The 26624-nt window shown below is 39.2% G+C and overlaps 1 protein-coding gene across 1 annotated transcript; it reads right to left on the bottom strand.

Annotated features, from left to right (window-relative positions):
- Positions 1–4734: 4734 nt before the first annotated feature.
- On the bottom strand, positions 4735–5871 carry LOC145803573 (uncharacterized). Its single transcript, XM_082896878.1, has one exon. It carries the CDS (start codon positions 5869–5871, stop codon positions 4735–4737), a length of 1137 nt encoding a protein of 378 aa, XP_082753004.1.
- Positions 5872–26624: the final 20753 nt, after the last annotated feature.

Below are 26624 nucleotides of genomic sequence, written 5' to 3'. Positions count from 1 at the left end.
TTAGAGAGTAAAATTAGCATGTTATTGTTGAAAGAAGAGAAAGCCCTAAATTATATTTTGATTTGGTAAAATAAAAAGGATTTATGGTTGAACAATGTTGGTAAATTTCTATTATTAATATGAGTTGTGTAGAAGGTGTTAACAGTTAAGGGATTAGTTATGGTATTGGGGTTATTTTGAAATGAACGTATTGAATCAAGTTGGGTTATGGCTTATTATCCATGGAATTGATTTTGTAAAATGAAGAGAATGTAATTGGTTTTGTGAAAAGGGAAAAGTGTTTTTGGAATAAGTGATGGAACATGTTGACTTAAGAAAATTATGAAGTTGATCTTGAAAATAGTAAATGAAATGTTAACTCTATGTGAGTCTCGGAAAATAAATTTGAGAATTGAACTATTGTATCATGAGTGTCGAATACACACATTTGGGGGTTTTATCCTTACCTATCGTACTAGTGTCATTGTTGGGTTTAAGGTTTGCTTGAGAGTTGAGTCTCTTTTATTAGGTGTACTGAATACATGCATCTAGAGGTTTTGTCCTTGGTCATCGTTGGAGGATGACATTGGTGTGTTGAATTGTGATGTATGCGTTACACTTGTGTTGGTTAAACATTATTGAATAGTTTATGTGTATGTATTACACTTGTTATTGATGCTTTGTTGTAATGAGGAATTTGTATATGATAATTGTTTATATACATTGTGTTGTGTGGGAGGAGATAGGAGATGTACTCCACGGTTTAGGGGAAGATAGGGGATGGACCTCTAAACCGGAAACTGTTTGACATTGATACAACACTACAATGTGTATCATTTGTGAAGTATAGAAGTGTTTTTGTTTGATATTGATACAACACTAAAATGTGTATTATTTGTGAAGTATGGAAGTGTTTTTGTCTGAGATTGATACAGGACTAAAATGTGTATCTATTATGAGGTATGAAATGTTTAAAATGAGTTATTATCTCGCTTATCGCTTTGGCATATCCTTAGCTACTATGCATATAGCCGGTAGAGCAGAGTTTTAATTGTTATCGTCAGTGTATCTGAATATGTTATGGGTTGCGATGGTTACAGTTTTGAAAGGCCGAGCTGCCTCATTTGTAGATTATATACATGTTGATGATTTGTTATTTCCCTTTTATTTAAGGCATGCATGTATTGATATGAATGTATTAGGAACAAACCAAAATGCCATTTTGAGATTTTGGAAAGTGTGAAGGAAAATGGGGGTATTTGTGAACATGTTTTCAAAAAAGGTCATTTTGTTGTAAGTACAGAAAATGGGGGAAGAGTAATGGGCTTAGTGAAATTGTTTTTTTTCTAAAACTGTTATAGTCATGAAAGTTTGGAAAAATGGGTAATTAAAAGGAAAGAAGGTGAACCGCTTATAGCGTTGAATGAAATGGCTGTTTTCGAGAAAAGTTCATACTTATATATATTTTGTATAAACTGTCACATTACTATTCTAGTATGAGATTGAACATTCATGATCATAGCTATCTGTAAGTTGTTATTGTTGAGGATCATGTTGAGATCTCTATTGGACTATATGTTCATCCCACGTTGTTGAATCTTTTTCAGGTGATAGCCAGGATGTGCTACAAGGTTTTGGATCTTCTTATTTGTTGGCCACGGCTCTTTTGTGTTGGCGAAATGCCATTTATGTAAAAGGGTTATACCCTTCTTCTTGAGTTTTTAATGATGTAAGCCCAAGGGCAATTTATTTAGTGTTCTCATGTTGTATTTACTTGCATATGAATGAGAGCAATGTTATTCACTTCTACAAGTTGAATATACGAGTTTATTTCCGCATGTTATCTCTGAAATGGAATTAAGTAAATGAAATTGGTAATACTTCGAGTAATAAAAAGTGGGGCGTGACAACAACAATGGGAGCTAAAGCTCTACTAACCTGAAACAACTGAGCCCAACTCGTTCTAAAACTCAAACAAAAGAGTTTAAAGGTTGACAACACGATAGATACAACTACCAACTCCACGGAACTACGTCCAGAAAACAACCGAACAGAAAAGGGATAATCAGGATCGCTATATTAATGAATGTGTTTGTTTTCAATTCACGTATATGTTCTTTCATATATATATATATATATATATATACTAGTGTATGCCCGTGTCTAAAGGTACGGTATAAATAATATTAAAATCAAAATGTAATTGTAATTTATATGTATCATGTTGAAATTTATGAAGTTTGTGTCATTTTTTGATAAAGATACTGAAAAAATATATTGAAATATTTTTCTTTTTAAAGAACTTGTAATAATTTTGTTTGTCATTTTGTTTGTTTGTTATCAAGAACTTGTAACAATTTAGTCGAGGTGAGCGCAAACTGGCCCGGACACCCTGAGTTATCAAAAAATAAAAAATAAAAAATAATTTTGTTTGTATTACACGCTCTACAAAACTCAAATAAAATAACAACTCTCCCCAGCCTTAATGCAAATTAAGAAACAAACATATAAGATTTATAATGTTCACCAATATTGCAAATCAAAATATCAGAGCAAGTAAAAAAAATTGAAAACATAAAGTATAAAGAACATCAGTAAATGCTTTGCAATCTCAACAAATTCAATTAAAAATTAAACGTCAACCAATGCATACCAGCCTGTACTTTATAATTCCAAACAAATCAAATATATAAAAAAATAAAATAAAAATCAAATAATGCACACTAGTCAGTGCTCTGCAATCTAAAAAAATGAAAATTAAAATACAACCAGTTAGTGTTACTGCTGCCAATCAAATTATAACTACATGAGAAAAACAAACATTATACCGTAGTACACTAAAAGAGTGGGTTAAAACTTTACAAAATATGTATGCTTTACAAAAGTTGTGTCAATAACATGTCTTCAAACATGTGTTTGCCCAAACTTCCTTCTCATTATTTTCCAAAAAGTCTTTGTATCAACTTGTATGTATTCCCAATGAGGAGCAAGCACAACAATCTGGTAATTTGTGGAAACAAAAAAAAAAAAAAATATAGATTAGTACATTTATTAAAAATATACATATCAAAACATTTTTGCTTGTATTTTACCTTATTACATCTCCATCGAAGCAAGCTAGTTTTATTTCTCCTTTTAAGCTCCATAGATTTTTTGATCAAATCCTACAAAAATCCATATTTCCAATTATTATTAAATTGAAATTTTATAAAAAGTTATATAATCAATAGAAATAAATCTACATGGTTACCTTTGATAAAACGTGATTTAATCTTTGTGGAACACTACAACAACACTTCAGGGCCAACAATATTTGTAGCAGAATCCAAACTATCTTTAGAGAGGAGAATACTTATACGATCAAAAGATGTACATCTGGACAATGTCACATATAATTGCCCATGGCTAAACACTGGTATGCGCAAATCAACCCCAACAAATTTCACAGATTGTCCTCGAGATTTATTAATGGTCAAGGTATATGCTAATCAGACTAGAAATTGACGTCTTGTCATTTGAAAATGAATTTTTGAAGAAGATGGTGTCAAAGATATCCTTGGTATGAATGTCAAATTGCCAAACTTTTCTCCAGTTAAAATTTAAGCTTCAACTATGCAAATGTTGCACCTAGTAACTATCAATTTTGTACTATTACATAGTCCATCTTTCGGTGCAATATTTCTTAACAATATTATAGAACAACTCACTTTCCACTCTAACTTAAAAGTTGGTAGCCTAGGAGGATCCAATGAATTTAAATATTCATTAGGATATCTATTTGTAATGGTAGGATCAATTTCATTGTCTTCATACATTTTATCTGCTGCAAGATAAATATATAATCTCCCTAGAAAGATATTTAATGCAGTAGTATTAATGTCATTGATAGCATCATTACGCGTAGATAGAATTGTGCGTTCAGTTAAAAATGTTGGGATCGACGTCTCTATCACATTCAATTGTGAGTAAACTGCAGAGAGTAATTCATTCAAATCTTGACATTTGTGTATTATTGATGGAAGGTTGATGATTTCTTGAGGATTGGTTCCAATCTAAAAAAAGTGAAATCAATATACATATATATAAAAAAAAAAAATAGGAGTGTAAACACAATTTATTAATTTAAAACAATTTATATAATAAAGAAAAGTTAAAGTAGTGTTACTTCCATCAAGAAATTTACAAAATTAGCATTTTCATGGTCTCCATGATTCAAGCGTATATTTAAATCCAAAGTTAAGATATGTATATGCTTCCATAGAGCAGAGTGTATTAATGACGCATTCACAATTTGCTCACAAACTCCTTTGGGTATAACTCGTAAAATTTGTTTAAAGTCTCCGCCAAGAACAATAGTAATACTCCCAAATAGCTTTTCACTATCACCAATATCCCTCAATATACGATCAATCGCCTCAACACAATGTCTATGTTACATAGGAACTTCATCCCAAATTATGAGTTTTGTTTCTCTAAATAACTCATCTTGTAATGATTGTTTGCTAAACCCACAAAGTAAATATTCCAAGACGTCTAACAAAATGAAAAATGTTGAATATGCAGTGCGACCTCCTACCAATAACAATGGTACAATTCCAGATGGAGCCACAGTAACAACGATATGCCCAAGGCTACGACATTTTGATGCAATCATATTGTACAAAAATGTTTTCCCTAATCCAGCACCCCCATTTAGAAAGAAAACAGTTCCTTTATTTGAAAAATTGAAGAAGTGATTGTGTTATAAGTATTCAGCTATCCATTGTTGAGACAATCAATAGTAATTTGTGAATCTTCGTGTTGTGCCTCATTCTGCAGTTGTTGATGTTCGAATATCAATCGATTACCAACCATTGCACTCCAATTTGCAGTAGGTTGTGGCATGGGTGAGAAGTCAATTAAACTTTTGCCTGATTCATGAAGCACTTGATTCAAAATATGGAGACCATAATCTTCAATTTGAGCCTCTGTTGGGTTAGAAATGGCAAACAATGTATGAATCTTATGTGCAAGATCATCACATATATGCGTTGAGAATTGATTCCATAATACACATGGATTTAGTGAAGAGCACTGGGTGAGAATAATACTAAACAATTTCCTCAATTGGTATCCAGTTTTCATAACTGCGGCCTCTTTCACGTATTGTATCCATTCTTCATCATATTCTAAAAGCCCCCTTGCAACACATGCTAATTTAAATGTATCATGCACAAGATTATCGATTGTGCGTAAAGACTGAAACGACTTTGGTCCTTTGACAACAGTTAGTAACAAACGCAAATAAAATCTTTCACCACAATTAGGGCTAGCAAAGTACATTCTACCAATTGCATATCCCCTTTCTCTTGATTTCCATCTCTTTTCCGACTTGAGCCAAACAAAATGCTGTGGAAATTCTTGATAAGTGAATGGACATTCATCTTCACGGGTAGCACAATATGCAAAGAAGCCAGTAAGAGTTGACATTTGTTGATCAGCTCTAGATTGAATCGTTTCTAATGATTCTTCCAGGTTAAAAACAACACGATGCATTCTAGGTAAATGAAGTGCTAATCGTACAACTGTTGGCATCTCTGCATGCAAAGGATGACCAAATATTCGCCAAGCAGCTTTTGGAGGTCCAATATACCTTGCATTGAGATATTGTTGAATCTCATTTATCAATGCCAACAACATCGTTGTACGATTATAACCCTTGTAAATGTACTTATGTATATACTTGACATATCTCATTCCGATACAAATTTTTACATTTCTATGATAGTTGAAAAGTTTAGAAAGATATGTATTGTATGGTACGACATCCCTGTTTTCAACTTCTTGCCCCTTCACAGTATGTACTTGACCATTATTGGAATGACGATAGATAGGATATCCATCTTGATCCATAGTTATTGTTTTTGTGAAAGCTCAAGGATATCTCTTAATGCATCTACCATTTTCCTTACATAGTGCTTGCGGATTTCGAGCACCATATGGTCCATGTACCATGCAACATTTGACAGTTTCAAAAAGCATAAGATCATCTTTTGGGTCTGGAAATTCTGCACAGACCAATTTGTCAACTTGAGCACATGTCTGAATTTTGTCTGGACCCTTAAAAAATAAAAGTGCATGCATATGAGGGAGGCCTCGTTTTTGAAATTCAATTGCTGTAAAAATGTGAGCAACTTTATTTCCAAACACTTTATTTGTTTCCATTTCCTTCATCAAACACTTTCTCTTCAACTCAAAAACACGGGCAATTAAATGAGGACGATCAATATGTTTTTGATGTGGTAATAATGCTAAAGTAATTTCTGGCCAATTAAGATTTGCAGTCATGGTAGGAAAAATATCTGGGTGTCGGTTGTATCGCGTGATAGCTACTGAATCTTGAAAATTTTCAAATATATGTCTAGGACTACCAGTAAATGAAGATGGCAAAACAAACCTTTGACCAATTTGACCAGGTCGCACATAATCTGGATCAATATCTGATAACTCTTGGTAAAGCTCAGCCCAAAGTTTCCCTTGATTAAGCTTGTATATGTCAAACGATTTTGCTCAGTTGTGGCCCAAGCATCTACCAAAAACTTGTGAAATAGTTTCCCACCTCTCAAAATTGTTTAATACTTTGTGGGTTGTTCAAACAAACGATAACTATAAAAAAGCCATTTGAGTAAGTCGATCAGTTGAAGGCCAATCATACTGAACGTTCCACAATTTCAACTCAGGTTCCCATCCAAGCTCACCATATGAAAATAATAGAACATAATGTAATGGCAAGTATGTTGGGTGACATTCATTAATTTCCATAAACTCATTATTTCCTTAGAAATGTAAGATAATATCTCTCATTCCACTTACCTCTGTTCCATCACCTAGTATTACAATCGCAATCTCATTTGTAGTTGGTAGGTTATATCGACGTCGATCAGTTGTTGAATTGTAATGAAGGTGAGCAGGTAGATTGTGTCCTGCCGAGTCTAATTGATGTAAAATGGCATGAGCCTGGCGAAATGTAGCTACAAATGCATTGACTTGCAACAAACTATCCTGAATAGTTTTGAGAACATCCCATTTTAAGTTAGGATTTCTACGATTATGAATTTCTAACATTGAATCAGGGTCATAGATATACAGTTGAGCATAACTCACATCCTACCCTAGTTGTGGTTGTAGTGATCTTGTTCGATGTCGCAATTCCCCATGAATTGTGAATGATGTAGGGCCCCTTCCACTGAGTACTCTAGGATCCAATGTAGCACCAAGACTCGTAAAAGCATTGGCTGCATTGTACACTCGAGTATAACTTTGAAAGGATTTTGATTGATCATTATTCACATCATACAATGCCTGAAGTGGTGGAGGGGGTGTAATAAGTAAAGGTAACCTAATTTTTTCTTCCAAACAGCAAGTTCCGAATAAGGGATGCTTAATAGATGATTTTGTCAATTTTTTATCCATCCAATATAAGGCTGAACAATAAGGACATAATATATCCATCTTGCCAAGATAATGGCGACAAGAATCTTTGTGTACTCAGGTGTCAATTGATATACTCATAGGTAAATCTCTTAATTCATCATCAGTACATAGATCTTCTTGAAGAAATTGATTTATAGGAGGGTTGGAACAATACAACAAATATGTGTATTGATTGATTTTTTTGTATATGACAAGTGTTTAATTACATTGTATATGCATATTGTTTGGGAGGAGATAGGGGATGTACTCCATGGTTTCAGAGGAGATAGGGGATGGACTCTCAAACCTATTTTGGGAGGAGATAGGGGATGGACACCATTGATACAACAAATATGTGTATCACTTGAAGTATGGAAGTGTTTAATATGAGTTGTCATCTCATTTGAAATGGAAGTGTTTTAATATGAGTTTTAGGCTCATTTGAATTATTGATATTGAAAGTATTTTTATATGAGCTGTTGTCTCATGAAAATTGTTTGGTCAGGTTCTGAGCCATGTTTGTATAAATGGAAAATTGGATAAGTAAAGGAAAGTGGGACATAACATGGACTTGATTGTCATGGAACTTTATTGTGATATAAATTGGTTTGTAAGTGTTGACCATCTATCAAATGCTATTGTTTTAGTCATTGATTATATCTGGGTTAGTATATCTCTACTGTGCTTTGGCTCACCCTATATGGGACATCATTTTCAGGTTCAGGTGATATGCAACCTCCAAGGACATAGCTTGGAAGGTTTTGGGGGTTGAAGACTCTTTTGCTTGTTTTGTTATTTTGGTATTACATGTAACTTCAAGCCAAGGGCTTATTTTGTATAAAGAGTTAGAACTTTTCTTTTGTTGCACCCAAGTGTTGGCTTGGAAAGTTGTAAGCCCATAGGGCATTTACTTTTGTTGTCAATATGTAATACTTTTGTAATGAATACTCTGATAAATAGAATTATGCATTATTCTCTTATGTCTATGCATGCCAAGAATGTGGATTTATATGTATTATTTTGAAGGCGTTACAACTTGGTATCAGAGCATACCAGGTTCGAATACTTTGGGTACGCGAGGAGTGGTTAGTACCACAATGGGTTTGTCTCGCTTGTTAGAGACTTATACGTTATGTTATATGTTTATTTGATAACATGTTTATTTGACTATATGCGTATGGGATTTAGTTTCTAGGATGTTGATTGGATCCTTGGGTTTCTTGGAGTCTTGTTGGAAAAGCACTTGATCAATGTTGTTTCTAACTGGAACTCTAGCAACGCCTCGGAACTGTCATTATCCGAAAATGAAATTCGTAAGTGCCTATGTGATTAAGTGCTTACATGGAGTGAATTATTGTTGTCCAATGCATTAGGACGCGAGTGTTATAGCTTCGGCATATTTATGAATGTGCTAATGATCTTCGTTACCTTTATTCGGATGTCAGGACGAGGACATGGTGGTAGGTGAGGTAGGCCTAGAAGGCAGGAGATGCCTATACCAGATGAGATTCCAGCACAGCAGGAGGGTGTGGGCCAGGCCAGTGTGGCCGAGCTAGTAGGTCAGCAGGCCATGGGCGCCTTAGCCCGCGAGGTGGCAGGAGCATTGAGGGAATCTATGGGCATTCTCAAGGCTGAGAATCAAGCCCAAGCCCATGTAGCTGAAGTAGGGCCTTCCTTTCTGAAGAGGGAGTTTTTCCGTTCTAATCCAGATGAGTTTCTAGGGGATCCAAAAGAGCCACTTAAGGTTGATGAGTGGCTTGAGCAGATGTGGCTTGAGCAGATGACGAAGACATTTGAGATGCTTGGCATCGAAGATGGGGCTTTGAAGGTGACCTTGGCGTCCTTCCAGCTGAAAGGAGACGCGGGTCACTAGTGGAAGTTTGTTCGGGGCCGTATTGGTAGGACTTAGGAGGCTTTCGTTGACGCCTTCCAGGAGAAGTTTTTGTCTCCCGCTGTTAGGGAGAAGTTGAGAGATCAGTTCTGTCAGCTCAAGCAGCTGGGTTCATCAGTGGCCGAGTTTGAGGCCGCATTTACCAGTTTGTCTAGGTTTGCACCTGAGCTGGTGGCGTCTGAGGAACATCGTTGTCTAGAGTTCGAAAGGAAGTTGAGGCACGGACTCAAGGTTAAGGTTGTTAGACCCATGACTCGGGACTATGGACGCCTTGTGGATGCTGCGGCCCATATGGAGACTATTATGCACGAGGAAGAGGAGAGGTTGAGGGACTCCAAGAGGAGTCAGGATGGCTAGGGGGATGGCAGGAGGCAGAGGGGTTCTTACCCTCAGCAGTCACAGGGTGCTTTTGTGAGATCTACCTTTCTAGTGCCGAGTTCAGGTTTTGGGAGAGGCAGTTAGGGAGACGTTACTTGTTACAAATGTGGTTAGCTGGGCCACAAGTCTCCAGCTTGCCCGCAGAGGGGAGGAGGGCAGAGAGCAGCTTCATCTTCGACTCGAACTCAGAGCCAGAGTCAGGGCAGAGGCCAGCCGCTCTCTTGTTAACAGTGTGGTCAGGCGGGGCACTTGAAGAGGTTTTGCCCGCAGTTGAGTGGCACATCTGGTGCATTTGGTTCGAGGCAGACTTAGAGCCATCAGCCAGCTCAGTCAGTTCAGGCCTCGAGGGCCAATCAGGGGGCCTCATCGTCCCAGTCTGTGCAGCAGTCTTATGCTCCGAGAGGTGAGCAGGTAGATAAGAGACTTTCAGGGCGTGTGCATGCTGTTACCGCACAGGATCTTGTATCGGTTTCATCTGTTGTGAGAGGTACCTTTTTGTTTTACAACTCGGTTGCTAATGTGTTGATTGATACGGGTGCATCCCATTCTTTTATGTCTGCTACATTTGCATCTATTTTGGGGTTGGAGTTGGCACAATTAGCATCTCCTATTTGTGTTGTATCACCTGTTGAGGGTGAGTTGATTTTGAAACAAGGGTGTCGGGGCTGTGATATAGAGGTCGCTGATTGTCGGCTTCCATTTTCTTTTGTGGTTATGGCTATGTCGGGTTTTGATGTGATTTTGGGTATGGATTGGTTATCGTCATACCAGGCTGTTATTGATTGCTACCGCCAGAGGGTTACCGTGTGTACCTTGAGTGGGGATTGTTTCTATTTCTTGGAGGATCGGGTTGGTAGTGTTTTTCCACTAGTGTATGATCCGCGAGGGCGGAGTGAGCTTAGTGGTCTTCTCGCTAGCTTTATGAGTAGTGAGTGTGATAAGATCCAGATTGAGTTACCCTGAGTGGTTTGTGAGTACTCAGACGTCTTTCTCGAGGACCTTGTTAGTTTGCCACCCCATCGAGAAGTAGAGTTTTCTATCGATTTAGTGCCCGGCACGACGCCGATTTCCATAGCACCTTATCGTTTTGCCCCAGCCGAATTGAGTGAGTTGAAAATTCAACTCCAAGAGTTACTAGATAAGGGCTTCATCCGCCCTAGTACTTCGTCATGGGGAGCATCGGCCCTCTTTGCTAAAAAGAAAGATGGGGCTTTGAGACTTTGTATCGACTACCGAAAATTGAATCGGGCTACGGTTAAGAACAAGTACCCTATGCCTCGTATTGATGATTTGTTTGACCAGTTGAAAGGGTCCATTGTTTCTCTAAGATAGACTTGAGATCGGGTTACCATCAGTTGATGGTCAGGGAGGAAGATATCCCGAAGACGGCATTCTGTACATGGTATGACCACTATGAGTTTCTGGTGATGCCTTTTGGGCTCACCAATGCACCGGCAGTGTTTATGGACTTGATGAACCAGATATTCAGGAAATTCTTAGATCGTTTTGTAGTTGTTTTTGTAGACGACATCTTGATTTATTCACCTTCAGAGGAGGAGCACGAGGAACACTTGAGAGTGGTGCTTGAGTTGCTTAGAGCCCATAAGCTGTATGCCAAGTTTGGGAAGTGTGAGTTCTGGCTAAGAGAGGTGAAATTCTTAGGCCATGTAGTCTCCGGGAAAGGGGTGTCTGTTGATACATCCAAGATAGAGGCAGTGCAGGATTGGGCATAGCCTAAGAGTGTTTTTGAGATCCGTAGTTTTTTGGGATTAGCTGGGTATTGTCGCCGTTTTGTGAAAGATTTTTCCAGACTAGCTTTGCCTTTGACTAGATTGACGCAGAAAGGGGTCAAATTTGTATGGAGTGAAACTTGTGAAAAGTCGTTCCAAGAGCTGAAAGTTAGACTTACCACTGCTCCAGTTTTGATTATTCCAAAGAGAGGCTTGGGTTATGCGGTTTATTGTGATGCTTCACGAGAGGGTTTGGGTTGTGTGTTGATGTAAGAGGGGAAAGTGGTAGCCTATGGCTCGCGGCAGTTGAAAATACACGAGAGGAATTACCTTACACATGACCTAGAGTTAGCAGCGGTGATTTTTGCCTTGAATATTTGGAGGCATTACCTGTATGGTGAGAGGTTCGAGGTGTTCCCAAATCATAAGAGTCTGAAGTATCTGTTTACATAGAAGGAGTTGAATTTGAGGCAGAGGAGGTGGATAGAATTTATTGAGGATTACGACTTCGAGTTGCATTATCATCCGGGGAAGGCCAATGTTGTGGCCGATGCCCTTAGCAGGAAATCCATTAGTGATGTAGCTTGTACAGCCATCCCGGAGTGGGAAATGTTGGGTGCACTTGGCGAGTTTAATTTGCTTTTGGGCGAATCTGTTGAATCTACGGCTTTGTTTTCAGTAGTTGCACAACCTACACTTTTGAATCGAATGTTAGAGGCACATAGGTGATCTTGAGGTAGAATCCCTCCAGGAGAAGATCTCCAGTAGGAAGGCTGAGAAGGGTTTGACTGTGTACCCTAACCTGAGTGTGAGATACCGAGACCGTTTGTTTGTGCTGGAGTCTTGCCGAGAGGAGGTACTCTGAGAGTTTCACCATTCACGCCTTGCGGTGCATTCGGAAGGCACTAAGATGTATCGTGATTTCGGTCGCCAATTTTGGTGGCGGGGTATGAAGAAAGATGTGGCAGTTTTTGTATCGAAGTGCCTTACTTGTCCGCAAGTGAAGGCCGAGCATCAGAGGCCAGCGGGTTTGTTACAACCCTTGCCTATTACTGAGTGGAAGTGGGAGCATGTCACTATGGACTTCATTGTAGGTCTTCTGAGGACTCAGCGGGGTAGTGATGCCATTTGGGTGGTTGTAGACCGGTTGACTAAGTCGGCGCACTTTATTCCTATGCACGTGAGAGATTCGGTAGATCATCTTGCCGACTTGTATGTTCGGGACATAGTGAGGTTACACAGGGTCCCAGTGTCGATCGTCTCAGATAGAGATCCATGCTTTACTGCTAGGTTGTGGCAGAGTTTGCAGAGTGCCTTGGGCACTAGATTGACCTTTAGCACGACTTATCATCCTCAGACTGACGGACAGTCCGAGCGTACTATTCAGATCCTTGAAGATATGTTTCGGGGTTGTGTCCTTGACTTTAGTGGGTCGTGAGAGAGGCACTTGCCATTAGTGGAGTTTGCCTACAACAACAGTTTCCAATCGAGTATTGGTATGACACCGTTTGAGGCCTTGTATGGCCGATTGTGTAGGTCTCCAGTTTGTTAGGCCGAGGTGGGTGACGCACCTTTGTTGGGCCCGGAGTTGGTGCAGGAAACGACGGAGAAAGTTGAGCTTATCCGTAGGAGGCTTGTTACAGCCCAGAGTCGCCAAAAGAGTTATGTCGACCGTAGGAGGAGGCCTTTGTCATTTGCGGTGGGAGATCACGCTTTTTGAAAATATCACCTAGGCGGGGTTTGATGAGGTTTGGGAAGAGTGAGAAGTTGTCCCCTCGGTTTATTGGCCCTTTTGAGATCCTTGAGAGGATTGGCGAGGTTGCCTATTGTTTAGCTTTGCCGCCGTAGTTGTCCGGAGTGCATGACGTGTTTCATGTTAGTATGCTTCGGAAGTACGAGCCGGATCCGTCTCATGTATTGGATTGGACTGACTTAGAGGTTGATGAGGATGCCTTGTATAAGGAGAGGCCGGTGCGGGTCTTAGATAGGCGAGATCAAGTCTTGCGAGGCAAGACGATACCCTTGGTAAAGGTTTTGTGGAAATATCACGGAGTGGAGGAAGCCACTTGGGAACGTGAGTTGGAGGTCCGTGAGAAATACCCGGACTTGTTTGTTAATGTTTAACTATGTATGGGGAATTTTGTTGTATTGATAAACGTTAAGAGCATTGAATATGTCTTAAGTTGTAAAACATTGCATATGTTTCGGTTTATGGAGATATTATTGTATATGCCTTGAAAATGAAAATTTATTTTAACATTGTGTATGTTAAATATGTTGTAGACATGCAAGTAGATTATTAACGTTGCATATGTTTTGGAATTGTGGATTATGATATTGGAAATTGTTGGATTTCAGAAAATGCATGTTGATAATGCATGTTATAACATATGTTGTAATTTGCCTCTTGAAAAGAGATGGGATGACCGGTAATGGGTCAAGATGTTGAATATGGAATTGGAATGTTGTTGAGAATTGAAAATTCTTGTTTTTGAAACTTGTATCTAATTTCGGGGACGAAATTCTTTAAGGGGGGAGGTTATAGCGATCCCGGTTTTCCCTCCATTGCTTATTGTGTCCCGAACTAGGTTCCGTGGTGTTGGTTGTTGTTTATATCTTATTTTCGTCCTTCAATTCTTAGTATATGAGTTTTAGGATGTGTTGGGCAGGTCTGTAACAGGTTGGATGTGTTTGGGAACAAATGGTTGCTGCCTAGATTTTGGTGTCTTCGCTCGAGTGAGCTCTTTGTTTTAGTTCCTTCGCTCGAGCCAGGGTTCCTTCGCTCGAGCGAAAGTTGGGTCTTGTGTCTGGTGGCTGTAGACGCGCCCCGAGGGCCTCATGCTACTACAGTTCGGACTCAAAGTGTCACAGTTCTTAATCTGATCTCACAATGTGCGATGTGAGATTGATAAATCACCAAAGAGTCCAAATCCGACAAATCATTTTGGAAAACTGATTTTTAAGAAAGAAGTGCCAAACATGGACTACTTTGCCAGATACAGAGTCACCACCTAAATATTTATTTTGGGGGAATTTAGGAAACCCTGACTCGTGCCTAAGGCCACGTGTCCGTCATCACCAAAGTTGCCTTGGCTCGGAAACTTGGGTACGATTGGGGAAGGTCATCTATGAGCGCCCCCTGCTCGCCCGATCAAAGATCAGCCACTACTAAACATGATATCGAGTTTTGAAAACATATTCCGGTTAATTAGCTAATCTTACTATGTGATGCGCAAAGCACACAAGTATGGATTAGGTCGCCTAATTTGGAACAAAACATCGCATATTTGTTGTTTGAAAAACGGTTTGAAGTTTGCTACTCACAAGTAGGCTAAATCACGGATTTCGATGAATTATTCCAATTCAAGCAATCCAACCTTCACCCACAGGCATTCAGGCAGTTATATCACATAAGCAATTAGCCTCATGGTAAGCATGTTTTCATGTTAACACTCATAAACATGCAAGATGCTAAAGCATAAACACTCACAGTGTACTCCGAGCCAAAACAAAGAACATGTTAGGAATCAAATGTATGATCCAAGTCCATGTTAAGATGGCTAATGCATCGCAGGCAAAATGCAACTAGAATGGGCTCAGCTAATCTAAAATGGCATATGAGATGCGACAGTTCGACACATGTATTCAACTTGGAATTTAAATACAATGCAGTTAGTATGATGTGCCGAGCCCGGTGCATGCAATACAGATGAATGATGCAAACATGCATAGCATAAGGATGCTAATTGAAATGTGCCCTAGAACTAACCATCGTAAGCGGTTAAGTAAAAGGGAGAAAGAAATGGAGGTTGGAAGACATGCATCACACACACGCACACTTATTACACGATTGCGCCCTCTCGAGGGAGGGACCGAATAAATAATACAGACCGAATAATTAATCAACTACCCTAGCTAATTAAATATTACAAAACCTTTAATTAATTAACAAATTAATTACAAAACAATCTAAGTATGAAATAAAAGAGGCCGCCTCAGTTCCGCCTCGAAATGATTGGATGATGTATGCTCGATTCGCCTTGCTCGGAAACCCGTTGCCATGCCAACTATTGCCTCTGTTTGCACTGTTTCATGCCTCTAAAAGCTGCACAAGTCCCAAGGCTGCTTCTGAACCACTCCCTAAGCATTGTGGGAGGTCACCGGCCAGGAGATGGGACTACCGGCCATGGAAGGATGGTCATCGACCAAAGATGGGGCCATCAGCTGGATATTGGTAGTCGGTCGGCACTGAAAGTGGCCGACCGGCCATTTCTTCTTGCAGAACACTAGCTTTGCTGCAACAGAGGACAGATAGTGCATGGCATGGAATTTGCAAGCCAAATGTATGCACGACCACCCTCCCTATCATGCTATGAACTCAAGGGAGTATGGCTCTCGACCCTCAGGCCACCAATCATGCATTTCGATGCATGATGGCCAAAGGTGTCAAAGGTGCATATCAATATGGAATGAATGTAACAAACAAATGAATGCTGCACACTCTATTATGTTGGGTCAAGAGTGTTGGCGACCGAGAATTGAGGCACGTTTCGTTACTTTAAATACGAAACGTTCCTTGATCCTCATGTTTGGTTTGACACCCCAAACCAAACAACAATGCAATGTATGTATGCCAAATGCAATGCGAAACATGCAATTAGTGCAATTCAACATGAACAATGCAACTTAAAATGCAAGCAACATGGTAATGCAATAAGTATGTAATATTACAATGCAACCTAGGCATGTAAGTATATCGAGTGATAGGTATGCAACAATGACACTAACCACAACGATGCGACAACATGCAATACGGTAAGCCTACAACAATACCCGAGTGCATGATCTATGGACTTACACTAAGGATGGATAGGCCTCAACCATACCAAAACAGTGGCCAAAGTGCCAAGAAATGATGGACAAAACACACTCAAACATGGACATGTAAAGGTCCAACACTTAGGCATAAAAAGAGTCGACTCTTAGACACATTAAGAAGAGACAAATATGGACATATGACAAGTATGATAAGCTCTGAAAATGTGCAAAGGATGATGCCAAATCAACCATGCCATGCAAGCAGGACACTATAAAGCCCAAAACTTGAGACTAACAAAGGGGTTCAAACCATGGCCATACCAACCAAGCCCCAAAGAGCCAAGATGACTTAAAACAGTCTTAGGGCAGACCAAAATAAGGCTAGAGCATGCATGGAACAAGGCCAAAACATGCTAAGGAATGGGCGCAAAATAGGGGGGGGCATTCAAGGCCACAAAGAGAGCATTCTACTACAACTACCTCAACTAAACATGGCATGGGTTATACAATGAAAAACAGAGCTATAGCATGTCAAGATAAGCCCGAATACCCACTTAGATGGCATCTAAATGACCTAAGTCTAGAGGTATGCACAATGGCCCAAACATGGAGCATGAGACAACAACTCTTCAAAACATTGAGAGAATGGCAAATGCAAGCACATGAGCATAGAACATGGATTGAAATAGCATGATAAGTGATTTCAAACCACTGAAATAGCCCAAGTAAAGTATGCTCATGACTCACACACCCAAAGCTAACAAGCTAAAATGCATGGTGGCTATACAAAACATGGCAAACATGACCAAATCAACACCAAACAGAGCTTAAACATGTCACAACATGGATAAAAGCTTCATGAAGTCAAGCCAAAACATGCAAGCATGATGGTCTAAATGCATGATACATGTTTAGGCAAATGAGAGGATTGCATGACAAGTGTATGATGCATGCAATAAGCCAAAGAACCAACATGAAACAGAGGTATAACATGATAAACTAACACCAAATACCTAGTGAAATGAAGCTAAAACACATTAAGCCAACATGCTACCTTTACAAGTCAACAATGCAAGCAAATGGGACATAAGGGGAGAGGGGTGTCCCTCCCCTATACAAGACCTCAAAACCAATTCTCTACCACTAAAAATCCTCTGGATTTTAGTGGTGAGAAGGCCAAAACAAAAGGGTTACAAAGCCTAAAGAGGAAGGCACAAAAAGAGGCCAAACAAGGTCTAAGAGGGGGTAAACAACCCCCAACCCAAAAGTGACCTCAATGAAACATCTCAAGCATGAAAATGCAGAACTTTTATTAGTTATGCACTGAGCTTAAAACAACATGCAAGATAGGCTAAAAGCTTAAGGCAAAATGGGGAATAAAAGAGGTAGTTCTCACCCTTGAAAAACACTTTAAGAACACCAACTCCAGCACCTCCTTCTGATCAAAACCAACTCAAAAACTCTAAAATTAACCCCTCAACACCTCAGTAACCAACATATAGTGTAACACTAGGTGCCTTAGTGCAAAAATAAGAACAAAAACACACTTTTGAACACTATTACACACACAACTAGAGAGGGGGGGAGATATAGAGAGAGGTATATCTAACTTCTATATCAGATGAATCAACCTCTAGAAAGGGAGGGGAGGCCTTCTTTTTATAGAAAAACAACTTCACAAAGCTTCCAAGGGAAGCTAAACAAGGCTCAAATCCCTCCATACACGTGTATGGAGGGCAGAGTCTGTGCTCACCAGCTGGCACAGCTGGTATGCACAATGCCTGAAAAAGGCGAAGAAAATGTCTCGGCCACAAAATGTGGTCGACCGACCAAATAAATGGCCGACCGACCAACTAAAGTGCCGATCGGCCAACACATTTAGCCGATGGAAAGAAAAAGGGGCCTCAGGCCTCAGGCCCTGGCCGGTGGATTGAGAAAATGGTCAATAAGCCACCCTCTTCCTTTAGAAGCAAAAACACAAGTGTTTGGTCCATGACCAAGCACAAAACAGATAAGTTGGGAGATCTTGAGGCAAGGCGTGCGGTCGAGACTTCCGGGGACTCAAAACGAACACGAACATGGATGATCATCGAGTGTTCAAATGATGACGTCCAAGTCTTGAGGATGGTCAAAAATGGGGTGTCTATAGTGGCTCGAGCAAGAAGTCTTGCGTTTGAGCTTGCGTCTGCGTCTCTTTTTGACTTGATGGTTTTGATTCTTGGCTCGAGTGAGCTTTCCTTCGCTCCAGCGTGCGAGCTATATGTTTTGGGTTTCTTCGCTCGAGCGAGATTTTCTTCGCTCGAGCGTGTTTCTGGGTTGCAGACCTGATACTTCGAATTGTTGGCTCGAGCGAGGCTTTCACGCTCGAGCGAGGTTCCTATGTGTCTGGTTGCTCGACCGACCACTTCTTCGCTCAAGCGAGCCTCTGTTATATCAGTTGACAGCAGCTGATTTTTACACACTTTTTCATCTCCTTCTTCTCTCAAACCCTAGATCTGGCTGCTCTTCTCTCTATACATCTTCTCTCTAAGGTTTCATCTAGTTCTTAAGTGTCTCTACCCTAATCTCTTTGTAAGAAAGATAGAGGGTGGCGTGGGCTTCGTTTTAATCTAAAAAATAGTGGATTTGGAGCACTTTGGGTTTTCACCATCTTCTCATTTGGGCTTCTAATTTCGAGGTAGGGATACCCTACTCCACCTTATGAGTTTTGTCATAAATATTGGTCATTTTGATAGGTTGGTGTTATTGGGAAATTTTGGGAAGTTAGGGTTTGATTTGAGATTATAAATTGGGGGTTTTCAAATGTTGAACTCCATGTGTATGTGAGAGTATGAAAAATGGAATTGTTGTTGTTGAAATGATGAAAATGAGCCTTAGAGCTAATGTTGAGAAAAAGGGGAAAAATGCCATATTTGGGTTTTATTAGGTCGTTAGTGTAATTAATGACATTCGTTGTGAAATAATGAAATTAAGATGTTATGAGAATAAATGGTGGAGTTGGATTGATTAATCACTCACCTTTTGAAAATGTTGATAATTTATCTGTTGATGCATTTATTATCTGTTTAGAAATAATTGCTTTGGGTTATCGTGGAGGATAGTCTTGATTGTTGTGGACACTATATGTTGATTAGGGAAAAACTAAAACTAATCATTTGGAATATGTCATTGAGTATGACGGTTGGAACAATACAACAAATATGTGTAGTGATTGATTTTTTGTATATGACAAGTGTTTAATTACATTGTATATGCATATTGTTTGGGAGGAGATAGGGGATGTACTCCATGGTTTGAGAGGAGATAGGGGATGGATTCTCAGACCTATTTTGGGAGGAGATAGGGGATGGACTCCATTGATACAGTAAATATGTGTATCACTTGAAGTATGGAAGTATTTAATATGAGTTGTCATCTTATTTGAAATGGAAGTGTTTTAATATGAGCTTTAGGCTCATTTGAATTATTGATATTGGAAGTATTTTTATATGAGCTGTTGTCTTATGAAAATTGTTTGGCCAGGTTCTGAGCCATGTTTGTATAAATGGAAAATTGGATAAGTAAAGGAAAGTGGGACATAACATGGACTTGATTGTCATGGAACTTTATTGTGACATAAATTGGTTTATAAGTGTTGACCATCTATCAAATGCTATTGTTTTAGTCATTGCTTATATCTGGTTTAGTATATCTCTACTGGGCTTTGGCTCACCCTATATGAGACATCATTTTCAGGTTCAGGTGATATGCAACCTCCAAGGACATAGCTTGGAAGGTTTGGGGGTTGAAGACTCTTTTGCTTGTTTTGTTATTTTGGTATTACATTTAACTTCAAGCCAAGGGCTTATTTTGTATAAAGAGTTAGAACTCTTCTTTTATTGCACCCAAGTATTGGCTTGGAAAGTTGTAAACCCATAGGGCATTTACTTTTGTTGTCAACATGTAATACTTTTGTAATGAATACTCTGATAAATAGAATTATGCATTATTCTCTTATGTCTATGCATGCCAAGAATGTGGGTTTATATGTATTATTTTGAGAGCGTTACAGTAGACCTACGAATATTTGTGTATAAATAAAATTCAATAAAACAAAATGGTATGAGTAAGAGTATGTATTTCAAGATTAGACATAGTAGTTTACCGAATTCCTTTGTGGAGTTAAAGATGTGATTGGCATAGAAAATGAACATGTAGAATGATGGGTAGCTATCGTTCTTTTTTGTGCCGAATGAGAATCTTCAATTATTGTTTCCCATTCCAGGCAAGCGCGATTGCGACGAATTGATGTTAAAGAAGGTTGTCTTGGTTGAATACATTCTTCTGATCCCTCTTGTTCTCGTTGCAAGCTTTGTAATTCAAAGTATGACTTTTCATTTTTTTCACGCTCTCGTTGTGGACGTTGGGCCAATGTAGCTTTTGATATTACATTATCATTTTGTGCCTAAATGAAAATTAAAATGAAAATATTTTGTCATTGCTGCAAAAATGTGAATATTTTGTGCTTAAAATGAAATATCTTCTTGTTTCTTTCGTTTCTCTTAATTTTGTTTTGTATTTTATTTGTTTTATACCTTTAATAGTGTTATTTTTATTTCTTTATTTTTTCATGCATTTTGTTATTTATTAAAAAAATAAATAAGAATTAAAAACCTATCTTATTTAATTTTTCCTTTTATTAGGCATTTTTTCTTTATTCCTTCATTTCTTTTGTCATATTCTCTTCATATGGTACATTATAAATGCACATGTATCCATGCAGAATAAAAATAAATAAATTTGGAAAACTGTAGACGTCCCCGAATGTCCCGGAAGGGAGAACCCCCGTTCTGTTCGTTTTGGGCTCACTATAGTTCAGGACTCTCAAATTGTCACGGTTCTTAATCTGAACCAAAGAGTCCAAATCCGGCAAATCGTTTTGAAAAATAGATTTTTGTAAAGAAGTGCCAAACATGGACTGCTTTTCCAGATATAGAGTCGCCACCTAAATATTTTATTTTGGGAAATTTAGGAAACCTTGACTCGGTGCCAAAGGCCACGTGTCCGTCATCACCAAAGTTGCCTCGGCTCAGGAACTTGGGTATGATTGGGGAAGGTCAGCTATGAGCACCCCCTCTCGCCCGATCAAAGATTGGCCTCTACTAACCATGATATCTTGTTTTGAAAACATTACATGTTCCTATTCCGGTTATTTAGCCTAGATTTACTATGTTATGCGCACAGCAAACAAGTATAGACTGGGTTGCCTAAATTGGAACAAAACATTTCATGTTTGTTTATTTTGAAAATGGTTTGACGGTGTTACCCGCAAGTAGGCTAAGACATGATTTTTGCCACCCTCAAGTGGGTCTTAGAAAATATGGTTTCGCCACTTCCAAGTGGGCTTAAAACTCACATTTAATGCATTGTTCCAATTCAAATAACCCAACCTCCACCCACAGGCATTCAGGCAGTTATATCACATAAGCAGCTAGCCTCATGGTAATTATGCTATCATGGCAACATTCACACACATGTGGCATGCTAAAGCATAAAAAGCATACCTAGTACTCCAAGCCAAAACAGAAACTAGTTAGTAATCATATGCATGATCATAGTTCGTGTTAAAGATGACTAATGCAACACATGCAAAGATGCAATCTAGACTGGATCGACTATTCTAAACATGGCATGTGAAATGCAACAGATAACATCTATTCAATTTGGGATTGAAATACAATGCAGTTAGCATGACACGCCAAGCCTGGTGCATGCAAGACAAATGTATGAATGCACGCATGCATAACATAAGGTATGCTATTTTAAATATGCCCTAATACTAACCATTGAAAGCAGGTAAATAAAAGGAAAGAAAGACGCGGGGTTGGAAGACATACACACACTCACGCACACTTATTACACAATTGCCCTCACTCGGAGGGTCCGAATAAATATTACACAACCAAATGAATACTACTAAGTTAATTATTACAGAACTTCTAATTAATTAACAAATGAAATGCAAAAGAAAGGTGGCCTCAGCCCTGCCTCGAGATGCGTGAATGATGCATGCTCGATTCGCCTTGCCTGGAAACCCGTACCATGCCACTGTTGCCTCTGTTTACACTGCCTCACCCCTCTGAAAATTATGAAAGTCTCCAGGACTGTTATGAGCTTTTTGAGTTCTGTGGAGTGCCACCGGCTAGAGCAAAAGGCCACCGGCCATGGGAATAAGGTTATCGGCCAAAGATGGTGTCATCGGCTGGGAACTGATGGCCGGTCAACACTAAAGATAGCCGGTCGGCCATTGCTTCCTATAGAATCCTGCAATTGATAGCAGCAGAGGGCAAGCAGTGTATGGCATGGAATTTTCAAGCAAATGTGTGCATGGCCACTCTCCCTATCATGCTAAGGACTCAAGGGAGTGCGGCTCTTGGTACTCGGGCCACTAGTCATGCATTTCGATGCATGATGGCCAAAGGTACCAAGTTTGCAACTTAATGTAAATGCATGCTACAAACAAATGAATGCTAACACCCTATCATGTTGAGATCAAGGGCGTCGGCGACCGAGGATTGAGACGTGTTTCGTCACTTTAAGTACGAACACTCCTCAATTCTCGTGCTTGGTTTGACACCCCAAACCAAGCACAATGTAATGCAAGTATGCAATGTACCTCACATATGCAACATGGATCAAATATGCAATGTGAAGCTAAGTAAGCAAGGCATGCCAAATGCAATGCAAACTAAACATGCCAATGTGCAATGTACTAAAGTATGCAACATGCAATGTAGTAAACATGGACAAATATGCAAGGGACTAGCATGTGGCAACACATAATGAGCCAAATATGCAACAAACACATGACAAACATGTAATGGTGGACTTAAACCATAAAGGACAGACCTCAGCCTTGCCATAAACAGTGGCCAAAAGTACCAAAAATGGTGGACAAGTGCTCATGTAAACATGCACACCAATGAGCCAAAAACCCAAGCATGGAAGGATACTCTCAAGAACACTCAAAGGTGGTAAGTATGGGCATTAAACACTCATGTTAACTTCTAAAAAAAACATGTGAATGATGATGCCAAATCATGCTAGGGAATAGATGCAAAATGAAAGGCATTCAAGGCCACAAATGGGAGCATTACTCAACACCTACCCCAAGCAAGCATGGTATGAGCTATATAACCAAAAACAGAGTTTTAATGCACCAAAATAAGTCCCAAAACCCCCTGATATGGCAGCTAAGAGACGCAAAGCAAGAGGCATGCACAAAAGGCCATACATGGAGCATAGGATCATGTCTCTCCGAAGCATTGAAAGGATAGCAAAATGCAAACATGCAAGCATAAAATGTGGACTAAAATGACGTAATAAGTGATTCCAGATCACTAAAATAGCCAAGATAGTGCATGCTAATGACTCACACACCTGATGCCAACATGCTAGAATGTAAAGAGGTTATACAAAGCATGAAATGCATGACCAAATCAACACCCAACAGACCTCAAGCATGGCAAAATATGACTAAAAGCTTCACAAAGTTAGGCAAAAATGTGCAAGCATGATGGTCTAATGGCAAGATGCATTTTTAGGCAAAATGGGGAAATACAAAGCAAGTGTATTAAGCATGAGAGAGGCCATTAATCCGACCAAAAACAAAGGCATATTATGACCTAATGACACCCAAAAAAAACCTCTGAAATGGAGCCAAAGACAACTAATCATGCATGCTACCCTTATGAGCCAAAAATGCAAACAAAAGAGAGACAAAGGGAGAGGGGTGTCCCTCCCCTATGCAAGACTTCAAACCCCCTTCTTCACCACTGAAAATCCACTGGATTTCAGTGGTGAGAAGGCCAATACACCAAAGTAACCAAAGCTTAACAATAAAGGCACAAAAAGGGCCAAACAAGGCCTTAGAGGGGGAGGTCGACACCAACACCAAAACAACCTTAATGAAGTATCTTAAGCATGAAAATACAAGAATTTTTTTAGTTATACACAAAGTCTAAATCAGTAAGCAAGATAGGTTAAAGACTAGTGCAAGATTGGGAAATCTAAAGCAAAAGTGTTACCCTTGAAGAACACCTCAAGAACAGCAAGCTCAGGCCCCTTCTTCTGATCAAAACCACACCAAAACCTCAAGAACAAACTCTCAAAGCCTCCAAAGTCGAAGTATGGTGTAATAGTAGGTGACTTAGTGCAAAACTAAGGTCAAAACTGTAACGCCCTCAAAAAATAACCCATTATATATATCATTGACATGCATTATTTAAAGAAGACAATTTATTAATTCATTCATCAGAGTATTACTAAATAAATCATTACATGTAACATCGAACAAAATGCCCTACAGGCTTACATCTTTCCAAGCCAACACTTGGACTCAAAAATATGAGTTCTAATCTCAATACAAGAAAAGCCCTAGGCTTGAATGTTTACATGTAATAATAAATAAAAACTATTAACTAAAGGTAGTCTTCTTCAATCCAGAAGCCAAACCCTCCCAAGCTAAGTCCTTGGAGGTAGCTTATCACCTGAACCTGAAAATGATGTTCCCATAAAGGGTGAGCCACAGCCCAGTAGAAACATACTAAACCATATATAAGCAATGAATAAAGCAATAGCATTCAACAGATGGTTAACCAAAATAATCAATTACTTCATTTTACAGTCTCATGACACTATTGCCAAAGATACGTTTTACTTTCCAATTTTATCAATATGGCTCAAAACCTGGCCAAACTTATAACAGTGAATCACATATATCATATTCACATCCTTCCAATATCAACAAACAAATGAGACTCAAGCTCAAATCAAACACTTCATACTTCCAAATTGATACACATTTTAGTGCTGTATCAATAAAACACTTCTATATAAATAAGCACACATAAAAGTGATGCTAATGGAGTCCATCCCCTATCTCCTCCCAAACAAAATCCGATTTAGAGGTCCATCCCCTATCTTCCCCTAAACTGTGGAGTACATCCCCTATCTCCTCCCACACACAAAACAATGTATGCAAATGCAATGCTCAATCAATACACGTATTTTCTGTATCAATGCAATAGTCAAAATTAATGACTTAACCAATGTGATTAGTTTCAGTTATTCCTAATCCACATGCAATGTCTACAACAACCACGACTATCCTCCACCGATAGCCCAAAACAGTTATTTCTAAACTGAAAATAACTATGTCATCAATTCAATAAACAAATGATTCCAATTACCCAATTATGCTATTTAACCAATGAATTCCCCAATTCCATAAATTACTTATACAAATTAATTCAATAATACAACTAGGGTTTTTCCCAAAATTACCAAAGTATCCCCAACATATCAAATTACCAAAGCTTAGAACAAAACCTATAAAATGGAGTAGGAAATCCCTACCTCAAAGAAAATAACCCGAATGGAGAAGATAGAGATAAATGCCCAAATTCCAATGTGCTCCAAATCACCAAATGTTCAGATTAGAATGAAGCCCAAGCCGTCCTCTATCTTTCTTACAAAGAACTTAAGATGGATTCACACTAGAAGTAGATGAACACCTAAAGAGAAGATGAGTTTTGAGGGAGAGAAGTCGGACCTAGGGTTTAGAACCAAAAAGAATAAGAAAAGACTGATCAAAACCCGCTGCTGTGTATATAAACTGGACAGGCTCGCTCGAGCGAAGACTTGGTCGCTCGAGCGACCAGACACAGAGAACTACGCTCGAGCCAAGGAAGCCTTGCTCGAGCCAACAACTCAAAAGCTCGCTCGAGCGAAAGAAAGCTCGATCGAGCGAAGAACTCAAACCCTCAGGTCTGCAACAAGACACACGCTCGAGCGAAGGAACTATTGCTCGAGCGAAGGACGAACTAACTCGCTCGAGCGAAGAAAAGCTCGCTCGAGCCAAGAATGCAAAGCTACAGGTCCAAACCAGACGCAAACTCTCGCTCGAGCTACCAAACCCCGGCTTGAGCGAAGAACCAAAAACAATAGCTCGCTCGAGTGACAAACTCCTCGCTCGAGCGAAGATCCAAAATACTGGACAGCAACACTTGATTTCTAAACCTAACCAACCTGAAACAAACCTGCCCAACACATCCTATAATTCCAAATGAGAAAAATAAGGGACAACAACAACCATTATACAATGACAGAATCTACGGAACCTAAGTCCGGATACCATAATCCAATGGGAGAAGGCCGGGGTCGCTATAACCTCCCCTCCTTCAAAGAATTTCGTCCTCGAAATTAAGCATAAGTTTTTGAAAACAGATTCCTTTTTTTTACAATTCATTAGTAAACATCTTGACCCAAAACTGGTCATTTCATCTCTTTATCAAGAGGCATCTCACATTAAACATATAACACAACATATATCTCAA

This window comes from Camellia sinensis, chromosome 12 (genome assembly GCF_055761805.1).
Source record: "Camellia sinensis isolate YWXY chromosome 12, ASM5576180v1, whole genome shotgun sequence".
In the NCBI taxonomy this organism is placed as follows: Eukaryota; Viridiplantae; Streptophyta; class Magnoliopsida; order Ericales; family Theaceae; genus Camellia; species Camellia sinensis.
Note: the sequence above shows the minus strand (reverse complement) of the source record. Positions and strands in the feature narration are given on the sequence as shown.

Coding starts and splice junctions, on each gene's coding strand:
- LOC145803573 (XM_082896878.1), bottom strand. CDS start 5,871: ATGGATCAAGATGGATATCCTATCTATCGTCATTCCAATAATGGTCAA.